At 38.6% G+C, this 18,212-nt stretch overlaps 1 protein-coding gene and 1 pseudogene across 2 annotated transcripts; both read left to right on the forward strand.

Annotated features, from left to right (window-relative positions):
• The first annotated feature begins 744 nt into the window (after positions 1-744).
• Positions 745-16,804, forward strand: cdc25b (cell division cycle 25B). 2 transcript variants are annotated; one of them, XM_088354515.1, is made up of 15 exons: positions 745-1,290; positions 1,374-1,459; positions 1,632-1,683; positions 3,869-3,907; positions 4,020-4,053; positions 4,245-4,385; positions 4,473-4,592; positions 7,783-7,917; positions 7,994-8,071; positions 9,256-9,447; positions 9,513-9,617; positions 9,696-9,758; positions 10,274-10,372; positions 14,415-14,660; positions 16,203-16,804. In XM_088354515.1, the coding sequence occupies exons 1-15, from the start codon at positions 1,082-1,084 to the stop codon at positions 16,341-16,343; spliced, it is 1,740 nt and encodes a 579-aa protein (XP_088210641.1). In that variant the 5' UTR covers positions 745-1,081; the 3' UTR covers positions 16,344-16,804. The 2 variants fall into 2 exon arrangements, with proteins under 2 accessions (XP_088210641.1, XP_088210642.1); XM_088354516.1 differs by having other exon boundaries at positions 1,377-1,459.
• LOC148352002 (U2 spliceosomal RNA) lies at positions 13,730-13,849 on the forward strand (annotated as a pseudogene).
• Positions 16,805-18,212: the final 1,408 nt, after the last annotated feature.

Below are 18,212 nucleotides of genomic sequence, written 5' to 3' on the forward strand. Positions count from 1 at the left end.
AAAATGTGCTTATGTGTGGTTCATTTTGGCATGTATAGAAAAACAAGCAATTATATTTTATTTCTCGTCTTATTTTGGAAATCTGTTCCTGCAAATGTCTTTGTACTTTTTGTCATCGCACTACTGTCCTGATACACTTTAACCGATCTACAAGCACAACCTTGTAAATATTTGCCCATTCATCCCAACATACTTCTTTATTTTATTTTTTTAAAGTCTTTTATTACGGTACATGTATTTCCTGGAGTGCCACGTCTAATCTCGTTGTGAACAATGGACACTACTTTTTTATCAATGACGAAAAAAAACAACATATAATAGATTTCTGTAATAGTTAGAACTTAAAGTTTAACATTTTAATGTAGTAGAGTAAATTATCTAAAAAAAAACTAATAGGCTTAATATGTTAAGGAAACATTTTGTTGTCACGGATTTTTCTCCATACACTGAATAAGAATTCGACAGCCTATTATAAATAAACAGATTTCCCTCCCTTTATAAGTCAAAAACTAGTTTTTTAATTGAATACATGAGTAACAACAAAAACTGCTTAAGAATTACAGTAAATTGAAAACAAAAGACAATAGCAGAGGAAAAAAAGGAAGTTAAAAAAAAAAGTTACCGTTTTAGAGACCTTCGTCACGGCGGCGTTTCCCGCTTCGATTGGTGGCACGGATGAAACAGCGACGCTGATTGGCTACAGGAATGCCGCGCCTCAGACGCTATTTTGAACGTAAATACGGATGATACGGCTTTCTTCCCGCAGAAAGCGGAGGCTGTCAGACGGGAGACACTCAGTCCCTCTGCACCCTGACACGCAATAAATATGCCTCTCTAGCACTGCAGAAGGGCTGAATTCATCATTTATTCGCCCACTAACCAACCAATGGACACTTTTACACATTTGGATATGTTTTCGTAACTTTTCGCAGGAGGCTAAATGATTAGCTTGAGGGTTAGCTTACTACCTGAGCTATGCTAATTGGCGAAAAAACAAAATTCCTCACGCCAAAAAACACCCCGACTAAAAAACAGAACGGGCATTTTGAAGATTCGACCTAATTGGAGAAAACAAAAAAACATGGAGAATTGTTTCGGCAGCGTTCGTCCTGTTGGCGGTAGTGCGAGGAGCAGGCCCGATAGCATCCTCGGCCTTTCCTCGTTGCCCCAGCCGGAGTTGAACCACAAGATGGCCCATTGCCGGACTCTTTTCTCCTCGCCACCGAACGCCGCTCATTCGCCTGTCACCAACCTAGCGCTGGATATGAATAAACTGGTGGGACTCGGGAGGTATTTGAGAGTTTTATTACGTTTGAAAATGGAGAGGGAGTTTTTTTTTTACCGTGTTGCTAAATGTGTTTCCTTATCTGCAGCAGCCAGTGTGATACGCCGAAAAGGAGTAAGCATGCGCGCATGGAGAAGGTGTGCTCCACCGCTTCGGATGCTTCCTCTGATGCTGGTGAGATAAAAAAAAACTGATCTATGTTTAACGCACATCTCATCTATTGATTCCATATTTTCTGTTTTGGAAGTATTATGTTAAATCAAAGCTTATAGTTACTTCCTTTTTCATGTGGACAAATGATGTAAAGGTTGCTCATAATAGGGTTTTTCTTTGCTCTGACCTGTAGGTCTCGGCATGGATTCCCCCAGTCCCATCGAGACTCTGGAAATGGAGGACTCGTACGTATAAAAACATCTTTTCCACTACATTCTTCGCTCCAGTATTTAACCCTGTGACCGCTCATCCAACCCTTTGGCCCCCCTACCCTAGAACTGCAAAAGCTGAACCCGAAAGCTTCTAGTACGCTAGATAAGCTTCTGCCGTTAGGATTTGGTGGAGTCTGTTCAAATCTTACAATACTGCGAAAATATTACTGTATATCAGAAGCTCCTACCCTTATGTTATCAATGAAAAGTGATCCCTGCAAAAAAAAAGATGAAATTAGCCAATACCATTATTTTTGGTTAGGTCTTGGGAAAAAATGGGTATTGAATACATTTGGTTTAAAATGGATAATCTACATTTCTTCGTTCTATTGGTCAAAATTAGTTTCCCTTTTGTAGGATTTTGGAAACTAACATTACAATTTTGTGGGTTTAAAATACTTTAAAAAACAAATGAAAAAGTATTTACACTTTGAAACGTAATAAAACCTTTCTACAGGGCTGTCTTAAGCACCTTGTAAGATGGGGTTCAAAACAATGATTTTTTTTTTTTAATGTGGAACAAAGTTACCACTTTCATTGAAGGTTTTTTCTTTTCGTTAGAAAATTACCCAATTATTTTACCAATTGACCCAAAAAGTGGATATGTCAACACTTGACAACAATTGGGTTATTTCATGACCCAATGGTTTTTATAATAGAATAGAATTGTCTTGGCATTGATGGCAACATGATGGACATTGTTTACAAAAAGATTAAGAAATGGATATCCTTTTTTATTATAAGTTTTACTTTATTTCGCTAAAATTATATTTATGATACTTTCCAATAACTGCTTGGGTCACTCACTTATCCCAGTGTCTCCCTTCTAGTCAAGTCATGTTTCTTTGTATAGCCCTTAATCACAAGGAGTCTCAAAGGGCTGCACAGACCAAAGATTTGCAATCTAAAGACTATTATTACACCATCCCCTGATCTAAAACTTACACGAGGGCAAGGAAAAACTCAAAAACCTTCTAGAAACATTAGTGTTGTTGTTTTTTTAAAGATGATAATAAGTCCATGCATTGTCTAAAATGGAACATTGCCCATCCACAGTGTGCTCAATTTAGGTTTTGGCTCCAAGAAAGTGGTGCAGAGGCCCGTTTAGATTGATTTTGTCAGACTATTCACTTTTTTGGGCATCTGTCCTAAAAGCTGGCAGTTCCTTTACTGGACAGTAGCATTTGGTCTTCAAAATACCTTACAGCTGTTGGGTTGCTAGGAGTTGGAAGGGGTTTAATGATACCCCACCACACACTTGCGTCAATGGCATACATGCTACTTCTTCAATGAGAGATTGTGGAGTAGCACAAACGGGAGTTTATAGAAATGAGGCCAGACACCCCCACCTTCACTCCACCCCCAAACCACCCAGTAGCTTGTGCAATGAATGGGCACGCTCCCCCATCCTTGTCAAACAAAAGGGGCCCTCGTTCCAGGGCCGTGGCAGGCATCTGGTGGATTATTCCACGTCTACTGAGGCCCTTCCGCCATCCTTGTTTTGCATACAGGTGCTGCCCGGACTTCCCCTCAACTCATTGCCCTTCTCCTGTTTCTCGATAGCCTATCCCCTCCCCCCAATCCCAAATGTGTTTTTATTATAATTATTCAGTTGGTCGAAATTGGTTGAAAAACGTTTTTTTCTATCAATCAACTGAAATAAATCATTTTCAAGAACTAATAAACATTTGCATTCTACTATTCCTGCCCTAACTGCCCACTAATTGCCAGGAAGTTCACTGGTGCATTATACATTTAGTGAGATTTTTTTAACATTTTGAATTGTTTTAAAACACAAATGGTTAAAAAAAAAACATAGATTACGGTTTCTAAACTTGATAATGGACTGTGGCACAGTTTGTTGTTGCAAATGTATGAAAATTAAATTTATATCAAATTTGTATTCAAAAATATTAAAGATCATTGTTTTCTCATTTTTGCAGTTTTCTAAAGTGATGACAGTCTAAGAACTACTTTCAGCCTAAAACTGCTCTTATGACATTAGGGGGAAAACATTCTAAATCTGGTGTGTGCTATCGCTTCTGAAATATGATTTTCGACATTATATTTGGAATTTCCGTAGAAGGAAACCAAATTGGCTGGAGTGAGGAAACTTTCATCATGGCAGTGTTTAATCCTTTTTTTTGTGTGTTCCCAGGTTTGAAAAAGCTATTCAACAATCCAGTAGAGTCCATGAGTAAGTTTATTACACATTTTTTTTACTCGTGAACCATTGTCATAAAATGTTTGCGCCTCTTAAATTGAAACTACGATCCTAATGTCTTCATCTGCTTCCTTTCTCTGCACAGAAAAATGCCCGTCAGGCGAAACAACTCCTTACCAGTAAGTAGTTGCATAGATTAAAAAAAAAAACAATTGAGGAGCAGCGAATACTACATAAGTTAGCAGTTCCATGGTTTTTCAGTACTTAATGAGTCCGGTAGATCACCTAGCTCACATTCTGTTTTCACATATCCTGCAAGAGTTTTAGTCAGTACTCATGACTGGTATCTCTATCAACCTGTATCTTTCAGCTTCAGCTCCTTTGCTTCAGTCCACCCTTAAGAGGATCCGAACCGGATGCCAATCGCTATGGTGTCTTTGGCCAGCATCCAAGCAGTGTTGAATCTTCCTCTTCCCCGTTTTCGTGGGACAATAAGGAAAATATCCCCAAGGTCCGTTATTACCCATCGATGTTGATTGTTTGAAAACAAGATGACATTGCCATGTTTAGGAGGGACTGATTTGATGTTTGTCCTCAGGAATGCTTTGAATTCAAGAAACCTTCCCAACCAGTGTCCAGGACCCGACTTCGCTCTGTCAATACGGCCCCCATGAAAGACGCTTTCGCCCACCGCCCTAACTCTGCGCCTGCCCTCATGGTGTGTACGCGCAAACCACAACTTGTTGTGCCTGACACTCTTTAAATGGCAATAAACGGGTAGGTTGACTTGTTAGCTCAAGAGCCTGAAGTCACCCGCATGGGTTTATGGTCCCATCTCGACAGAAAAGTAAAAAATTTTAAATAGCTGCCTGTAGCATGTTTTTTGGGTTTGTTGTAAGTCTTTCAGACAGGAATCTATTATTTGCTGTCTTCATCGGTACTTATGTACTTTACATTTATTAGGCAGCCCGTTAAATTAGGACGCTATTTACAGTAACACTTATATTTATTATGGCAGCTCGATGAGTCCTACAAAAATGACAGCTTGTTTGTTTATTTCATCACGTTTATTTTTTGTGACTGCTGTTTAGATCTGAATTCAATTTATTTGGCAGCCTCTTTCAACATAATTCATTTTACTGTAGGCCTCAACAGTTTACCTGACTCCCATTAAGGCAGAGAATGATTAGTTTCTGTAGAGCTCCGATTAGGCAGAAAATTACCATGCTCACTTTCATTACTGTGGCAGCACAAACCGGCCAAATCCTTCACACGGGTGTTTAAAATCCTTGAAAATGCCTAATTTTTAATGTTGTGTTTTCAAGGTTAGGATAAAGCCTAAAGTTTGAGTAAAGTGCTCGAAATATTAGCCATTGTTATGTTTCCATGCAGTTTGACTGGATAGACCACGCATTAAATAAGAACAAAAGAAAGGTGTGTGTGAAAATGGCACAGATGGTGACTCCTCATTATCAAGTTTTCTTGGAAAGTGTCGCTGCCCCTACAGGTTGCATGCAATAGGACAGGTGCATCAGACTAGTTGAAGGAATTCCAGCTCTGCTCAATGCTACCAAAGGGAACCTTTTTAAAATTGATATATAATCAATAATAAATCTATTTTTCTATATTATAATGGAAATCCACAGTGAACTTTTAGCCTACTTGATTCTAAATTACTTTAAAGTGATGCTACAGAGAATCTGGAAAACACAACACCACAAAATATAAAGTGAAAATATTTACCTTTCAGCTCAACCAAAAATAAAGTAGGCTATGGATCCTTGCTTTAACATTTTTGATTGAAAAACAAACTCCATGGCGACAGCGTTCTGTCCTTTGCTTTTGTGACATATTAAAAGCTCTTTATGTCCATGTAAAGGATTCTTGTATCTATAGTCAAATCATTTAAGTATTTATTTTGATTAATTTCAAAGTGAAAAACACCATCCGTAAAAAGCACATGAACTATAAATTCAAATATTTACAGATCTACAAAAAAGGTAAAATTCAAAACAATTTTAGCTTTTGACACTTTGAAAGTCAAACAGTCCATGGAAATGCAAAACATCCATCTATTATCTGCACCGCTTATCTTTAGTAAAGTCGCGGGGGTGCTGTAGCCCATCCCAGCTATCCTCGGGCAGTAGGCAGGGGACACCCTGAACTGGTTGCCAGCCAGTCACAGGGAACAGAGAGACAGACAACACACTCGCTCATTCACACCTAGGGACAATTTGGACCGGCTAATTCACCTGAAATGCATGTTTTTGGAATGTGGGAGGAAACCCACGCAAGCACGGGGAGAACATGCAAACTCCACACAGGAAGGTTCGATCTCATGAACTCAGAACTGTGCCACTGCGCCGCCATGCTGCCCGAAATGCAAAACAATAAAATATAAATTAAATGTGAACTCTTTAGTGCTATAAATGATAAAATAGGTACCATTCTATTTCAACCAATTTAGACACAGTTGCTCTGAAAATCACAAATATAAATTAAACCAAGCAAAGGATCCACAGTGTCTTAGATTGGGAGATCAAATGCACTCTGCTTCAGAGCCATCAATAGCATGGAAATGAGTCTAATTTTTTTCTGGTTTTTATACATGCAGCACTTTCTTTTTCTTCTTTCTATATTACTCTGATTACCCGACACCTACAGAGTTCTTTCCATGTTTGTAAACAAGTGTGACATAGCCACGCTGCGCTCGCATTGTCGAAGCAGAATAGCAGAATTCATGTCAGTTTAAACCCACCCATTGACACAAAAGGTTCATCGATCATAGATGGAATATCTGCAAATGGCTCGAAGAATGTGCTAGCAGCAAGAAAGCGACTTTATTTTAGTCAACAAAGTGGGGAAAAAAGTGTTAAAGCACATGGGATAATGCAAACTACGGAGATCTATCCGCACTTTTTTTTTTTTTTTTTCTTGTTCTCTGCTAAAACTTTCAACAGTTTATTTTTTCCAGGCACTCTGAAACAATATGGGTGAGAATTATGTTAGCTCACTTCAGGTGTAAAATAAATGCAAATTTGTCAAACCGTGCAAGTATTTTCAGAAATGCCAGTTTATATGATAGTTCATGTATTTTTCTTATTAAAGTTGGTATTGTTATTTATTTATTTTATTTTTTAAAAGAATTAATTTTTTACCATTAGGAGCGGCTTAATAATACACATTGTCCCTTTAAAAAGCGCACGATGTTCCTTTGTTATTCACCGTTCCCGTGGATCTGTGAAAAGAATGAAAGACATTGAATTCATCATTCTAAACATAAGGCCTTAATTTTCGCAAGTCTTAAACATGTGAACACAATAATAAGATTTCTATTTGCTTGAACTAAATATTAAGTACATTCATCAATTGTCTTTTTTTAAATAATTAACCTATTTACTTTGCTGTCAACATGGCGTGAACACAATAATGGAACTATCAAAACGGCGATTTGGTTTCAGTTGGGCCTTTTAGAGCAGACTCGTGTCTTAGGTCTACCCACAATACACATAGCAACTTCAGACAGAAACATTTACTTTGAAAGTGTACATTTAATGAAAAGTGGCTGTCTAAAGAACTTTTTTTACCATGGCTAGAAGTTGTGCCAGGTAATGTGTACGAAGCAATGTATTGTGTGCAAGAAATATTTGCGTGTTTTTGTTTTGGGGGTTTCAATTGTTGTCGACTTGGTCTTAAATTTGATTTCTAAAGGCATTTAAAAAGGCTTTAGTCTTGAATTGAACTTACCTTAAGATGTAGGAACCCTGTTTCTTAATTTTGATTTATGTAATGTCACAATTTACAGTAACATTTTTTTTGAATACAAAATTAGGGTTTCATTCTATTTCCTGTCTGAGGGCAGCAAACTACATAATTTGGTGCTAACTTTAGAACGATTCTTCTTGCAGGTATCACCTCCTTCTTTGCAACAGGGGCCATTCGGCGACGACAGTCCGTTGTTCCTTCGATGCCCCTCCCTAGCTTCACTCAATGACGACGACGACGACGATGGATTCCTAGAAGTGATGGACGACAACATGGAGGTAGAGCTACGTTTCAGTTTTAAAACTCGACGGCACCTGGCCACATTTGTGCGAATACTGACTTTTTTTCTTTCAGAACACAGATGACCTACCCCAGGGGATGGCCAGTTTGCTCACGGCGCCCCTAGTTGCTGACAGTTTGAGGGAAGACTCTGTAAGTTCCCTGCTGGAAGATTTTGGGTGCACTACTTGAAAAAAGTTATTGGTTACAGTTACAAGTTAGTTCGATTAAAAACAATAATTCAGTTTCCGTCCAGATTGACACCAAAAAGTAGCACATTCTTTTATAAATGACTTTACAAATTACCATTTAAAAATATATAACTACTCTCATAGAAGCCGATAACCTAAAACTGCTTTCAAATAACAACATAATAGAGATTCAAAATAACTGGTACAGAAAACTGGAAGCTCATATTCCTTGGCTTTTGCAATCTTGAGGCACTTCCTGTCCAATTTGTCTCTTGGCTTCAAACCACAGTCTCCATTTCTAGATCTCCATTTCTGGAGTACTGTCCAAGACATTTTCCTTTTTTTCAGAAATAATGTATTGCATAAATAACAAGTACAAAGACCAAAGTTCAGCACACTCTTACTGTCATTTTTGTTCGTTTACCCATTGATTTCCCATTGGTTTGTTCTTTTATAAGCCACGTCCTCCTCACGCGCTGCATACCATTTGCTACTTGTGACACAACCAAAAATGCACGTAGAAACTGAAGCCCTAATTTCATTATTGTATTTCATAATTGTAAATACGGTTTGGATGTTCATGTATATATGATAGGGAGAATATCTCCATGGGGGAAAATTCAGTGTACTCGCTCTAGACGGCACCACAGACGATTAAGGTTTGTATGTGACAAAGTTAACGAAGCGGGGGTATTCAGCAATCAGAGGACATTGTAATTCAGGATTTGCATTTGATAAGTATCGGAACAACACGGTAAATTTTATTAATTCGTTATGGGAAAAAAATGACTATTTTCCGAGACTATAAGGCACACCTCAAAATCTAAACTTAGTCAGGATACAATGAAAAAATGCACTTAGTTTGCCGTATTTGTGCATTGAAAAACATCACTGATAAAAAATTGTGTGCATTAGGAATAGAATCTGGGTCGCGTGGTGAGAGTGCCCTAACCACACCACCAGTGGTACAAATGACATATGAAAGTTCTTAATACTAGTGTGATTCATCAACACAATTATAGTTTTAATCCTTTGCACCTCACGAATCAGTTGCCTTTTATCGTGTGCAAGCTTGATCGAAACTTTTTTGGTGTTTGATTAAAAAATGGCGCACATCTCAAGGGACGCAACTTTTGTCATCCTCAGCCTGCGCTCCGCTGGCGTCCCCGAAGCCTTTTCCGCTCCCCGTCCATGCCAAGCCCCTCCGTGTCGCGCCCCTGCGCCAAGCGCCCCGACTACCCCAGAGACGATAACACGCCCGTACAAGTTAAGCGGCGCCGTAGCTTGGCGACGCCCGATGCTGCCAAAGAAGAACCCAACACCCACTCCCCCAATACAGTGAGTTATGATGGAAACGGCTCCACATCTTCTTTTATTCACTATTGTTTGGGTGCTGTTTTTAGGCTCATATGCAACTACACAGATCTAAGTCGTTTTGTCAGACTGAGATCGACAAAGTCCTGGATAGGCACGACGGCAACGCTGATCTTATTGGAGACTTTACAAAAGTGAGCTGCAGTCAACATAAAGAACCCCTCCACAAATCAATGGTTTGGGAAATTAAACTTTTTCTTCATGCTTTTTAGCCCTATGCCCTTCCAACAGTGGACGGAAAACATCAGGACCTCAAATATGTCACAGGAGAAACGGTAAGATATCATTTACTGTTTGGGTGCCTGATTTTAAAGGGGGTTAGCAAATTTGCAAACTCATACTGTCAAATTGCATTCCAATTGAGCTAATTCGTTGTATGTGTTGGCCTATTTAATAGTTAGTTACTTTTACATAAATGTTTTGAGCAGTTGGAGATTAAGTAGAAGAAAATGCGCAATATAACAAGGCTGTATTACAGGGGTCTCCAATATGGTGTCCCCGAAGGACAGCTGAGGTGCCCGAGGACCTGTTCTGGAGATAGCTCACCAGTGCTTGGTCATTAGGATTTTTTAGTAACATGTTTTTTTTTTTTAGGTGTTGACGTAGTCTATTTAATCTTACTTCCAATTATTAACGTGCTAATAACATGGTAATAACATGATATGTTATTTTAGAAAAGCATATCCAACTGGATGTCCTTTGTGCTAATTAGTAACAAAAAGTAGCTCTCTGCTTGAAAAAGGTTCGAGGCCCCTTCTCTCGTATTCAAGTTTTCTTGCACATTGGGCAGGTGGTGGCAGCATTGAAAGGCGATTTCAATGACCAAATCGATCGAGTCGTCATCATCGACTGCCGCTACCCATACGAGTATGACGGTGGACACATCAAGGTGAGCTCACAGCCTCTCGTACCGTGTTTTTATGGGTGTTGGGTGCACCGTGTAAAAAGGCGCCGTCTCTGTAGCTGGTTCTATTTCTTTAACACTACACAGGGCGCACCGCCCAATAGCACCTGGGAGCCCTCTCTTTGCGGCCGCGGTACAACAACACAGACGAGCATACAAGTGTGCGTGTTTAAAAATACAATGGAAGTAAAACTCAGGGATGTGATTTTTCCGCTAATTCGCAGAATTCCGCTTTTTTTATCTCCAAAAATAAAATTTTAAGATTTCCGATTTTTTATTTGGTAAAAAAAAAACGATTTCGTCTCTACAGCATTCCATTTTAGTGTTTCCGTAACTGAAATGAAACGTACTTGCGATTGGTTGAAGTCTCCGTGTTGACCAATAAACGCGCTTGTTATAAAGGCGTAGGAGTATGCCATTGTTCATTTCTCACACGTTTTTGCCGAGTGTTTAAAGAAAGATGTCCGAGATCGAACGCAAAGATGCTCCGCGAGGTAAAGAAATTGATAAGATCGTAAAAAACAAGTTTCGATCGGACTGGTTGGAGAAGGAATTATCTACAAATGTTGGAAAGAAGACTGTGACGAATTTGTTCAGTGACTTTATTCGGAAGATCGATCGTGCCGGGAAAGCGCTTTGCATTTGATGCCATGATACCATTGTCTATGGTGGGAGAGGTTTCAAAGCTCTTGAAAGTCACGCAAAGAGCGAAAAACACGTGAAAGAACTCCAGTCAAGAACAACAAATTATTCCATCGCTGGTAGTTTCGGTGCCCAAACGAAAACTCCAAAACTTTAAGGCCTCCATCCCTTATTGACACCACAAACGGAAGCGGTAATAGAGAGACGTGATCCACCCCAAAAACCTGTACCAGTTGCTGATAGAGTCGTGAATTTTGAGGTAGGTGGTAAACTTTTCAAATTTATTTGACAGTTTTCCCCTTTTTTTCGAAAATATTATAACGTAATAAAAATGGCCATAAATATTTAACAATTACAATAATAGATTTTCATGTGTACATTACACAAACACTTTACTGTAGGGCCTATACTTATTGTACTTTCATTTATAGATAACATCTTCTGCTATAACAAAGACATTTGTGGTATGTTCTAATATGAGTTACTTTTCATTTGGTCATGATACAATTATTTCTTCATGAAATTTGAACTCTTCAACATGATTTATGTGTTAACTTAGTAATCACATGAGTTAGATATGATGATATTCTCAGTGATAGTTTTTAAAAGCAAAGGCAGTCCAATGTTTTTTAATGTGACTGATTTTGAGTTGACTTAAACTGTAATTTTATATGGGATAGTTCAAAATACATTGAAAATTGATGCTGTTGTTTTGTCTATTTCTTTGTCATCTGAGTGCATTGAAAGTACTTAAAAAAACGTAAAACCCATGAGCTCCGGGGGGCTTCGCCCCACTTGTCCCCCCACCAGGGCACTGCCCTGGACCTAGCTGGGTGCCCGCGGCCCCCAGACCCCCGCCTAATTTTCAGATAATTTCACTTTGGTCAAATCACATCCCTGAAAACTGAGTTATGTTGTGGTTTATTATTTAAGTATTGATTGCAAAGTTAAAAACACAAAATTTTAAAAAAAGCTGGTGCAAAATGTTTGCTTACATTTTTTACTGGTAATCCATATAAAGCAAAGTTGTTGTTCTGTTTCTGACCAGAACAGCTTCACTTAAACTCCATTATATGGTTCACTTTCAGAGGCACTTTCCAAAAACTCGAATAACAGTCTCACACACACGTTAGCCCAAGCATAGTCAATCGATTATTTTCATTATAAATCGCTGGAAGTTTCTGCACCACCGTTGTTTTATTACACGAAAGCTCCAAGAACATAGCGATAACTTTTAAATTGCTAGATACGCAACAGCGTTAGCATCCACGAGTACTTCCGCCATCAATGCATTGCGTGTGACGTCACGTGTCCTCTTCTGCTTGTGGGAAACGTATAGCTTTCACAAGGGAGAAGACATAAAAGTCGCAGGGAATCGCATACAAGTCGCAACCATCAGATTTCACCTCAAAATTTTCTGCGTCTTGACTCGGCCAAAGCTTGAAACTGACCTCCCAGTTTCGGCGGCGGGCGCCTAACCCTAAGGCCACCGAGCTGGTCTCCGTCCACCGCTTTACAGGGCGCACCGCACTATAGGGCGTGCTGCACAATTTGAAGCAAATCTGAGTCTTATGGTCTGCACCTTATGGTTCTGATATTACATTACATAAGCTCTCCGATAATGAGAACATCGTGATAAATTTTTCCTTTTTGTAATGCTATTAAAACAACAAATGTCATCCATTCTGTATTCGTTACAAATAAAATAAAATATCGTGAGTCTTATATTGTTTTACTATGTTGATTAGGGTGACAACTCAAATATCCCTTTTCAAAATATTGGAGTATACGCGGAGACTGTAATCCATAATCGGCATTATTAAAATGATAAACGACTTGAAATATTTTAATAGATTTCTAATAAATCCAGATTGCATTCCATTTTTGCTTACATTTCATCACAGAATATATAGAACTCACAATATTCTAATTTTCTGAGACAGTCCTTTTTTAAAGATAGTAAATAAGTCAATATTTAAACATGTTTTTTCTTTGGTTAGGAATAATTTCTTTAAGAAAATATTCATAAAATGATCCAACTACTCTTATCATTTATCAAACTAACAATTAAATGCAAAATAGCTTTTACAAAAATATGTACATTTATATTTAATAATCAAATACAGCCAGCATTCTAAACATTTTTAACTTCTATACAATAAACCCTCGTTGATCATGTGTGTTACATATCAAAAAACCCTTTTTTGCAATTATACAATAAATACCCTAACAAATAATAACTCATTTTTACATGCTCAAACATTCGTTCAACAAATTAAAGTGCAGAATACTGTGCCAATAAACATGAATTCATTTTTTTATTTTACAAATACCTACATTCTTTAGGGACTGATTAGCCAATCAGAAGGCAGAGCACAATGCATGATGAAAATCAATTAAGAAAGACTGGGAATGGTGAACCATGTTCTAGTGAGGGATAACTATTTTTACTATATAGCGCACCTGCAAAAGATCCCCTAGGAGGTATTTTTTTCCTCCACACTTGAAGTGCCCTGGACTATAAGGCCCATGAAATTGAAACTAAGAAGAAAGGTAGCACTAACCCAAATGATTAAAAAAAGAATAATGACTTATACATGCCGGCTGTGATTCATGAACTGTGTTCATCAGTGAAGGGCTGACTGTAGTTTTAGGATTGTGTACTATCAGCCCGGTATTGCAGTACCGCAATTGCCAAATTTAGCTTCAATTAGCCATTGGCTATTGATTTTTGCAATTGGGAGATGGAATAAGAGCTTGCTCTGTCCACTCCACGCATCGGCCCGGTATTGCAGTACCTCCGGGAATGATGCATTCACACTGATCGCTGCTTGGCCCTGTGGCTAGGACCTTGACTCAGCCTCTTGGCTGGGAGCAAGTGTCTCGGCCTCTTGGCTTTGTAGTGCATTATGATTTGACCGATAACGGATAATTGATAAAGAATATAGAACAATAAACCTCTACAAAATCCCCCCAGTAACATCAAAATTAGGAAATGTGTTTTCACAAATTAAAGAAATCAGTCCATTAATAAATGGTTTGCTTATGTAGAAGCATTTCATTGTAATTATGCACTTCTGATTTTTACTGTAGTTTTGGTCTGTAAGGCGCACTCTTTGAGTTTCTGGCAAATTTGGGATTTTTCTATGTGTGCCTTTTTAGTCCGGAAAAATGCATTATAAATGATTGAAAATCATTTCAACTGATTTCTGGAACTTAAACCAATTCATTGCAACACATATGTAAATGGAAAATAGAAACATTGTACATATACTGTAGGAAATGGCAATATAAATGCAGTTTATTGAATATCCCCTTTTTCCCCCTATAATATTTATTTTATAAGAATGCATTGGTTTACACGTGAAATCCTTTTGATCCTCAGGGTGCCCTTAATCTCTACCTGGAAGACGAGGTCGAAGACTTCCTGCTGCAGAGGCCGTTGGTGGCATCGAGCCCGGAAAAACGCGTTATCATCATGTTCCACTGCGAGTTCTCGTCGGAACGCGGGCCGCGAATGTGCCGATACGTCCGCGAGCGCGACCGCTCCCTAAACGACTACCCCAAACTCCATTATCCTGAACTCTATGTGCTCAAGGGAGGCTACAAGGAGTTCTTCCCCCTCTTCCAGGTGAGTCCCGTTCAGCCTTTTCATTGGTTGATTTCACTAGATGACCCATCCTGCCATATATAGAAATGTACAAATTAATGCTTACAAATATGCATTATATAAATTATTGAAAACTTAAAACAAATCATGAAATATCCAGACATTTGACATGAATGCAGTCTATTCGTGTATGCATTTCGCCATTAATTTCTGTATTTTGTCACAACAAAATGTTATTCAAATGATGGGCGAGTCAAACTGGCTGAGCTATTACCTTTTGGTTAATCGCCGAGTGCACCGATCCCAGCTAGCAGGCAGCCATCATTGATCAACCAATAGGTGAAAAGCTCAGGAACCTGTCCACCTCATTTGAAATTTTTTTTGTGACAAAATACACAACAAAATAAATGCTGACTAATTAATACAGACATAAATAAATAACATAGATAAACATCAGTTGTTAAGGAGTAAATACACAACAATGTACTTGACAAGACTCACGCGGAAAAAAATTACAGCTACCGACAAACGATGAAATACAACAAGATAAATACATGACAAAACGTGTGCTGAAATAAATGATTAAATACACAACAGAAAAAATATCGACACAAATAAACGACGAAAAACACATCAAGGACACGAAACACCAGATGAAACATGCTGAAATAACGACATAATTACCGACAAACGATGAAATACACAACAAAATCAATACTCAATAAATACATGACAAAACGCATGCTGAAATAAATGACGAAATACATGACAGAATAAATATGGACATGAATAAGCGACGTAATACACATCGAAATACTCAACACCAGATGAAACATGCTGAAATAACAACGTAAACGATGAAATACACAACAAGATCAATACTCCACAAATGCATGGCAAACTCGTGCTGAAATAAATGACCAAGTATTGAGGCGGTAGTGGCTCAGGAGGTAGAGCGCTCGTCTTGGGATCAAGAGATCGCAGTTCGAATCCCGGCTCCTCTGTGTCACATGTCGAAGTGTCCTTGGGTAAGACACTGAACCCCTAATACCCCTCAATAAGCAGGTTAGCGCCTTACATGGCTGCACATATCACGGCCGCTATTGGGAAATGTGAAGCACAATGTAAAGCGCTTTGGGAAGTCTTGACCTGAAAAGCGCTATATAAATGCAGATCATTTCCTTTTCTTTTCTTTTCATTTCATATTGTCACCAATAAACAACAATGTACACATCAAATACTCGAATCACACGATGAATGACATCATTACCGACACAAACGATGAAATTCTCGACAAAACAAAACGATTCAATGCGCGAGAAAATAAAAACATAAAAAAATGACATGACAAAAAAATACCAAAATAAATGAATAACTTGTATTTATGTAAGAAAAGAAGTACTTCATTCATTTATATGGCATACATTTGTAGGTATTTATACATTTATTTTCTACGTACGATGGGATCAGTAATTCATTAATGTCTGCATCCGAAACGTGCAGGGTAGGAATTTGAAGAAACGAAGCGACTCCCTAAAAATGACCCGTTTCCCCCTTTCTCAGGTGCAATGCGAGCCGGAGTCCTACCGGACCATGATGGACGAAAATTTCCGCGACGACCTTCGGAGCTGTCGCCTGAAGAGTCGCTCGTGGGCGGGAGAGCGCAGCAAGCAGGGCATGTACAGTCGTCTCAAGAAGCTGTGAGCTCCCCCTACTGGCCATTTTTCCTTTTCATAAGGCGGCTATTTGTTTGAAGCAACCACTTTCGGTGCCTCCTTCCTGTCATGACTGCCGATGTTCACTTTAAAGATGTCTCAGTACTTAAATACCTTCTCATTGCGAGTAGGTGCGTCCTCCTCCTCCACACTGCCTATGCGTTTTTACACAATGACCCTCCTGGTTGACTGTGCAACTTTTGTCATTGTTCTTTTTTTAATTAGGAAAAATGTCCTGATCTCAAAGGTGCTGAAATCACCAAAGAACTCTTGCAGTGAGATTGTTGACGTCGTGCAGGACCGCAAAAACATTCGGGGTGTGATAGAAAGCGTGAACGGTTTGCATGCGTGTTGTCGCCCATACGTGCGGGGTTTTTTTTGCCCAGCGCTCCTCGCTTTCGCGCACAACTCTCAGGAGAGCCGGACAATAAAGATCAGTGTGAGTTTAAACTCTTGGGAGAAATGTTTTTCTTTTTCATTCGTGTCGCAACAATCCTTTAAAATCAACTGATAATGCAAACCTGACATATAAACATTTTCGTGTTTGTATGGGTGCTTGAAATCCTAAAATGCTTGTTTTTTTTTTTTAAGTGTTTTAAAGGTTTGGAAAGCATTTGAATCAAGGTTTGTCTGGTGCTTGAAGTCTTTGGAAAAGTTAGAATTTGAATGCGAATCCTTCATACAGGTGCTTGAAATTCTTAAATGCTTACATTTTAATGTTTTGGTTCTCAAGGTCAGGAAAAAGCTTACATTTTGGGTGAAATGCTTGAAATTATCGTGTGTATGACAAGCGTTCTCTGGTGGCTTGAAACTATGGCGTTGGCATGTAAAGCACCGTCCCAGCTAAGGGAACGGCTTTATTTAGAAAACTGGCTCTTTTGGCTCGACTCACTGAGAAGTGCCAGCTCTTCCGGCTCCCAGACGGCTTCTCAGATTTTGTTGTAGTATTAATGATATATTATCAATAATGAGACACGCACCTACATATTTAGTAAATAGTAATCACGTGTTTTTCAGGGGATCCCTAAAAAACACAAAAGATAAATTAAAATATTCACAGATCTACAATAAAAGATGAAATCATTTTAGATTTTCACACACTAAACGGATTTAAAGTCAAACAACACAAAATTCCTGACAATGCAAGTACAAATTTAAAGTATAACCTCTTCAGTGCTAAAAATTAATTAAAAAAAAAAAAAGAAACTATTTTTAACCTCTTTCGAAAGATGTCCTCTGAACACCACACAAAAATATAAATTAAAAGATGGCGGACATGTATGTCACCTACCTCTAGATCAGGTTCTCAAATAATTTACTTGGGGGCCAGGGCAAGGGTCTGTGAGATTGGGGACAAATCCTATTCTCAACAAGAAAGTGCTGATAAAAATATTCTACTGTTCTCTTTTTAAAACAAAGTACTTTTTTTGTGTTTTGTCTTCTCTATTGTTACCAAACACCTGTAGAGCCTCTCCGTGTTTGTAAACATGTATGACGTAGCCAAGCTGCGCGTGCATTGTTTAAGCAGAATGGCAGAATTCATATCAGTTTATAGCAGCCCATTGACACAAAAGGATCATTGATGGGAACAGCTCAAAATGGCGTAAAGCATGTGCTAGCAGCAAGCTGGCAACTTTATTTTAGTTATCTAAGTCAACAAGAAATGTTCTTTTGAGCGTGCTGGATTTCTTCCTCTGAGGGTACTGGGAACAAAAATCTAACTGGCCTTGAAAGTGCTTGAATATTTGATTAAGGGCTATACAAACAAAAATAACTTTACTTAATTGAATTTGGCCATGAAAAAGGTGTATAAACCGGTTGGGTGAAGTGTTTGTAAATGCTTGAAATTGTTGCCATG

Source organism: Urocampus carinirostris, chromosome 15 (genome assembly GCF_059441175.1).
Source record: "Urocampus carinirostris isolate Australia breed hairy pipefish chromosome 15, RoL_Ucar_1.0, whole genome shotgun sequence".
NCBI classification, from domain to species: Eukaryota; Metazoa; Chordata; class Actinopteri; order Syngnathiformes; family Syngnathidae; genus Urocampus; species Urocampus carinirostris.